Genomic DNA, 7,083 nt, shown 5'->3' with positions numbered 1-7,083 from the left:
TGCCCCTCTGAGGTGCTTCTGGACTCATCAATGCTACATGTTGATGCCAGCCAACCCACATTTCCCCCCACAGGCCTCTGGGTATGGAGAATGAGATCAGGACACCCCTACTATTTCCAAGTTAACGTTTACGTGCACTATGACTGATTAGTATCATGCTATACATAACCTGCTCTGGGACAGCGTGCAGATGCATGGTCTATAAATACCAAATAAATAAGCCATTATTATAGATCGTTTTATTTCAGGTTTACAACGACAACAACACATTTATGCAAATGCCATAATCCAACAGTGAAACATTTTCTAAACAGGCCAGCAACCAATATATGATATAGTGCAGGTATTGGGTTTTGAAATGGTCTCAATTATGAGGTCCAAATGTGGGGACTCGGAGCATGAAAGGGGACCAGATGTACAGGAGGGAAATGAAGGGAATCAAGCTTTTATAGAAAAAGGAATCCCAGCAGAACTCAATTTTCTCACCCTTGATGCAAACCACCATGTAAGGTTCTGGTTGTTACATTTTTCTTTCTGCTTTGCATGCAGAATGTCCCAAGTTCAATCCCTGGAATCTCCAGGCACTGCTGGGATTTTCCCGTCAGAAACCCAGAAAGCTGCTGCCAGTCAGTGCCAGTTATGTTGAGACCAAATGATCTGACTGAGCTCAAGCCAGCTTCCTGTGTACATAGCATGTGCAGGTTTTCAGGGAACAGATGGGAGTTTGAAGGAGAGATTTGAAGGAGAGAAAGAGGCGCCATCATGGAGGTGATTGGGGAGGCAGTTCCAGGCACGAGGGGCAGCCAGGGAGAACAGGTAGAGCCATTTGTGGGGCGAGAAGATTATTGGATAGCTGGGAATGGTGGTGCTGGATCACCAAAGGCTACAGACAAAAGGTGGGTCTCTGTGTCCCTCTAGGTGTTGTTGGACAAAAACTCCCATCTCACCTGACCATTGACTGGGCTGGCTCTGGCTGGGTGTACAAGCAGAGAGATAAGGAAAGGAAAGGCCATGGAGGGCTTTGAAGGCAAAGGCAAAGTTATTTTGCAAGACCCGAGAGCCAGTGGGAAGCCAGTGAAAGCATTTATGGAGGGAGCTGCCATGATGTGGTCAGATGCATGAGAAGGTGAATGCTCTTGTCAACAGATTGGTGCTGTGATAAATATAAATACGTATTTACAAAACAGATTGGTTAAAAATATAGAGAGAGGGTTGTATCCAAGGCTAGTCCTACTGAAATCAATGGAGCTACGTTGGGCATTGGATACAACGCATCAGCAGCCTCTTAGCTCCTACTAAAACTGGATGATTGTCCAGGCAAGAGAGACTTTGTGGAGGTACAACATTTGCTTTCGTATCTGAAGCTTGTCAAGTCCAAACAGTTTTTCTGCAATCCAGAAGGGAGACCTCCCCGTCAGCTTCAACAATATGCCAAAGGCAGGGCCCATTGAACCAGTTCAGTCTGATTTCCCTTTTGCCCATGAGGGCCTCAACAGAATATGGAATACAATTTACAATAATATACAGTAGCAAAAGAACAGGGCCCGCATCATGTGAAGGCCTGGATTAAAGAACTGGGAATCTAGTCCAGTGTGGAAAACCCAGTTAGCTTTTTTGCTTTCTGGTGACATTCCAGCCCTGAGGGCAAACCAGGGTCATTGGGAAGAGCGTATCCCTTCTCTGGCGACGGAGAGTGGCCCGGTTTTTAGTTAGCGGCGGCAGCAGAACCTCTTTGCGAAGTTGTAGACCACATCTCTGTAAGCCTCGCGGAACTGGCGGTTCATAGCAGCATAAAGCACTGGGTTGATGCAGCTGTTGAGCCAAGTGAGGTTGGCGGCAATCATGTGCAAGACGGTCGGAGCCCGGTTCTTGGCATCAAATATGTTGATTAGCAGGAAGGGTATGTAGCAGATGACAAAGAAAAGGAAGACCACAAAGCACATGCGGGTCACCCGGCGGAAATCCGAGTTGCTGTCCTTGGCCTGGCACGGGGTAACTTTCTTAGAAGGTGTTTCGCCATTCTGGGAAGCTGGTGGGATACTGGTGCTGGCAGTCGACTCAGAGGACTGAGCCTCACAGGAGTGCTGGGAAGGGCCTGGACTGTCCACCCCACTGTCAAGCTCTTGGTATCGTCCCGGTGTGGCTAAACTGGCACCAGCCACGTGGCCCCTCTTCAAGCTGGCTTTCTTCAACTTGTATTGGTCCATGGCTTGGGCGGCACTCTTGACTTTGCGGTGGATGAGGAAGTAGAAGACCCCGACGCAGCTGAGACCCACCACAAAGTAGAATCCCAAGAGGATGGTGGTGTAGGGCCGCCCGCGGAGGCGGTGGAAGCTGCAGGTGCACACCTTGGGCACTAAGACATAGACGGGCCACAGCGGCGCGAAACTGGCCAGGCCGACAACCCAGGTGGCCAGGATGATGAGCATCGTCCCGAGGCGGGAGAAGATGCGGTCAAAGAGAGCGGTGTTGGCAATGATCAAGTAGCGGCTGACGGCGATTAGGCAGAGCGTCAAGATGGAGACGGAGTTGGAGACGAAGAGCAGCATCCCAAAGACACGGCAGAAGTCAGCCCCCGACCGCCAGTGGAGATGGAGGTAGGAGTCAACCGAGAAGGGCTGGAGGAAGGTGCAGTACAGAATGTCCGCCACCGTCAGGTTGACAATGAGAAGGTTGAAGCGCGTTTGCAGCTTGGCATCTGCCGCATAGGCCAGCAGGGTCAGCACGTTGCCCACTGTGCCCACGATGGCCACCACGATGCCCCAAGTCACTGCCACATAGCGGTATCCAACAATGGACGGGTCGTAGCAGGAGAAGTTGTCAGCAAGATCCGCCATTTTGGGAGGAAGTGTTTTTGGCTATGCTGCCCTCTGGTGGAAAAGCCGGGACCTAGCAGGCCAATACTCCACCTCTACAAGGACATGGGAGAGAAAAAGAATCCAGTTTAGTCGTGTCAAGCTTCCAAGCACACAAATTAGCACTGTCTCCAAGGCTGGCACAGGGAAATATTTCAAACAACACCTAATTAACCTGACAGATGTTTTGGCACAGAATGTTGTCATGGCAACAAACTTTCCCAGCAGCCACTTCTGATCTCCTTGACCCGCCCCCCCCAAAGCCACTACTGAGCTGTCCGAGCTTGGGCTGGGTAGTGGTCGTGGTCACTGCTACATTGCCAAATGCTGAGGAAGCTGTGGCATTTATCCCCATCTCTGCCTCATCTCCCTGCCCCCTTTAAAGGCTTCTTCTTGCCTGTGGGCTTCTGAGGCTGTGTACACACGATACCTTTAAGGCACCTTTGAAGCACATTCATTCCCTCAGAGAATTCTGGGCACTCTAGTTTTCCTCTCACCGAGTTACGCTTCCCAGCAAAAACCCTCAACCAAACCACAGAATACCTTGATGGAAAGGTTGTGCTTCGAATGTGCCTTAGAGTTATAGTGCATATGCAGCTTGAGGCTAAGGGGCATATGCCATTGTGAAAGGACTCCCATCCCAGCCAAGTGGTTGCCACCATCGTGCAGCACATAAGAAAGCTGGAAAGACCTGGAAACCAATGAGAAGTGTATGAAGAACGAGAAAAGATTTCCTTGCCAGCCAGCCGGAAGCCGGAGGCCTCTGCTGCATGCGAGTTTCAACATGCGCAAGACTCTCTCTCTTTCTCTCTCTCATTTGCATCCTGGCTTTCTCCAGGGAAGAGAGTGAGAGAGATCAAAGCGCAACCCCATTCCTTCCTTCTAAAGGCCTAATTGGGACGTTGCCACGGAAACAGACGTCTCCAAATGGTTCCTGACAGGCACCATCCTCTACCTGGATGGCTCCACTTTCAAGTTTGAGACAGAATGCCTGGGAGGTAGAGACAGAAAGGCAGGCGTATATGCCCCCCCACAAAAGAGCCCTAGATAGGTAGTCCTCCTTAGCTGCTGGGAATGCCCAAACAGGTGCAAACAGCCCAAATGGAACTATTATTGTAGGATGTGGACACACACGCATGCCCCACTCTTCATGGTGAAAAGTAGCCACCATTCTGCTTAGCTCTTTAACTTCTTTGGGTTGCCAACTGACCGGGCAGCGGGGGGGGGGGCAGGGGGCACACAAGGGTATGAAACCTCAAGTGATCTTCCAGGCCTCCCTATCTGGCTCCTCCTGGCTCTCCCTGCTAGTGTTAAATAAATGATTTCTGTGCTAGGGATTCTGTTGCTAGGAAGGGAGGTGTCGGTGTCTGAACTTTTATTTTTTTCTCTACTGGCTAGCGTGTAAGAATGCAGTTTACTTTTTTATTACTTTGCTACCAGGGGGCGGGCTGTTTAAAAAAAAATGCTGTACAGAATGGTCATGATTATATGTTTTCTTTTCTCTCATATTCTCATTTATATTTCATTTATTATTTCTGCTTTCTTCAATGTAAGTCACCTGGGTGCATGCTAAGTGGCAAGTGGCTAATAAGTTTGATAAATAACAGGGAGGGCAGACCCCCCCCCCAAGTGTTTATATCAGGGATCAGCAAACTTTTTCAGTCGTAGGCCAGTCCACTGTCCCTCAGACCTTGTGGGGGGCCGGACTATATTTTGAAAAAAAATAATAATGAACGAATTCCTATGCCCCACAAATAACCCAGAGATGCTTTTTAAATAAAAGGACACATTCCACTCATGCAAAAACACCAGGCAGGCCCCACAAATAACCCAGAGATGCATTTTAAATAAAAGGACACAGTCTACTCATGTAAAAACACGCTGATTCCCGAACCATCCGTGGGCTGGATTTAGAAAGCGATTGGGCCGCATCCGGCCCCCGGGCCTTAGTTTGGGGACCCCTGGTTTATATTTTCCAGGGACAGCCCTGGATTTCTGATTTGATCCTGGAATGTCCCACTTTTCCTTAGGACATCCCTATTTTCATTGGAGAAATGTTGGAGGGTATGGAGTTAATGTGACTCCAAATATCCAAGGATATAAGTAACTAGACAACCTTTATAAGACATCTGAAGGCAGCCCTATATAGGAAAGTCATTTAATGTTTTATTATTATTATTATTATTATTATTATTATTATTATTATTATTATTATATGTTGGAAGCTGCCCAGAGTGGCTGGGGCAACCCAGTCAGATGGGCAGGGTATAAATCATGTTATTATTATTATTGAATAGGACACCCCTATTTTCATCAGATAAATGTTGGAGGGAATGCGGAGGAATGTGTGAGCATGTCCAGAAGCTAGCCTAGTGTACAGAGGCGAAGTTTAAATTCACTGCTCAATGTGTTTTCCCTATCACTGGCATGTGGCAAACCGGAAGGCTGCCCAGAGAGCATGTGGCCCTCGAGGTTAAGAAAGAAAATGTTTCCCCACCCCTGGCTTAATATATTGGCTCAGTTTGCAGAAATCAACAGGAAAAGCTTACTTCCTGTGTGGAGGGGCATGTAGGTAATTATTACTACATATTAAGGTCTGCAAATCAACCCCCTGTTAAAGGCACAACTGCAGGTCACAGTTCAGATTCTGATAACCTTAGAGCCTCTAGAACAGGCATCCCCAAACTTCGGCCCTCCAGATGTTTTGGACTACAATTCCCATCTTCCCCAACCACTGGTCCTGTTAGCTAGGGATCATGGGAGTTGCAGGCCAAAACATCTGGAGGGCCGCAGTTTGGGGATGCCTGCTCTAGAATGATCACAGGTAGCTGGCCAACATAGTGCCGTCCATATACTGTGGACTACAACTCCCATCAGTCCTAGCAATCATGGTTAGGGGTGATGGGAGCTGTGGGTCCAACAGCATCTATAGGGCACTATGTTGTTCACCCCTGCTCTAGTTCAAGTGACCTCCCCACAAACTTTGCGCAAACAAATCAGGACGGAGGCTCAAAAAAATGTGCAATAAACAAGCCATCTTGGAACTGACCTTAAATTATTCTGGAGATTAGACAGCGCCAGGTGTTCAACCCATAAATGAGCAACATAATAAGGAAAGCATGCCGTCTGGGCATGTTCAAGCAGTAGTCTCAGGGCTAAGAGATCAGTTCTGTGTTATGCTTCCTCCCCTCGCCCCATCCTCACTGCACCGCTGTGGCTTTTAACACCAGCCTCACACTCAGGAATACAGTCCACAAAGCTTTTACTCTCTTGTTTTAGCTCCGTGCCTGGAAAGGCTCCATTGCGGACAACTTTATAAGCCAGGGGCAGCCAATGTCATGACCTCTGGGTGCTTTGAACTACAATTCCCACCAGTCCTCCTGGCCATGCCGGTCTGTGATCAGCGACGATGTAGTTAAAAACACATGAACAACATCACCACATTGCCTGACCATGTTCTAAGCAGCCATGGCACTAAATCAGACTTGAAAGTGAATACCAACTCTACACACCTCTGAGAGACCTAAAGAAAAATAACAGCAAAGCCACCCAAATATTTCAACTTAAAAACTTTAGATTCTCTTGTATGGACACTTTAAGAATGTTAAGCAACTTACCAGGGAACGATGAGCGTTTGGATCCAGAGGTTATGCCTGATGTCCATAGGGTGCCTCTACTTTTTGGACGGCTATTTATAAAGGTTCCTCATTGCCTCTGCTGAGAGGAGGAAAACTCCCAAGTGTCTAAACTCCCTGAAGCAACTTCCTCTTTCCCCGCAGGCTTGTAAATGTCTGATGCCCAGACCTGTGTGTACTCACAGTGTTTGAAATATGCTTGCATGTACGTGTTTATGCAGGCTCGCCCACAAATGTTTAGAGCAGAGATTTAAACAAATGTAAAAAAAAGAGAAAGGAATAAGAAAAATTAAAGATTAACCCCAACTGGAGTGGGGTGAAAAAGGAGTGGGGCAAAACAAGGTGCTTTTCCCAGACTGCCACCAGGTTAGCAGTACTGTATTTGTTGGAATATATATAATAAGAATAATATTGGAGAAAACTGGGTATTGAAACTTGCTTAACCTAAATCATATATCCCAGTTTTCAGTGGCCCTTTAAAGTACGCTTCACGGAGAGTATACACAGTCAGAAGACGACCTGGCTAAGAAAACACCACCAAGAGCGTAGGGTATTATCTCCCTTATATGAAACCCCTTACTAGCTGCACACTT

The 7,083-nt window shown here is 47.6% G+C and overlaps 1 protein-coding gene across 1 annotated transcript; it reads right to left on the bottom strand.

The window, feature by feature from the left end:
* Positions 1–217: 217 nt before the first annotated feature.
* On the bottom strand, positions 218–6,604 carry GPR84 (G protein-coupled receptor 84). Its single transcript, XM_035099926.3, has 2 exons — positions 6,473–6,604; positions 218–2,911 (listed from the first exon to the last, which is right to left on the bottom strand). The coding sequence occupies exon 2, from the start codon at positions 2,835–2,837 to the stop codon at positions 1,710–1,712; it is 1,128 nt and encodes a 375-aa protein (XP_034955817.2). The 5' UTR covers positions 2,838–2,911; positions 6,473–6,604; the 3' UTR covers positions 218–1,709.
* Positions 6,605–7,083: the final 479 nt, after the last annotated feature.

This window comes from Zootoca vivipara, chromosome 2 (assembly GCF_965207765.1).
Source record: "Zootoca vivipara chromosome 2, rZooViv2.hap1.1, whole genome shotgun sequence".
Lineage (NCBI taxonomy): Eukaryota > Metazoa > Chordata > Lepidosauria > Squamata > Lacertidae > Zootoca > Zootoca vivipara.
Note: the sequence above shows the minus strand (reverse complement) of the source record. Positions and strands in the feature narration are given on the sequence as shown.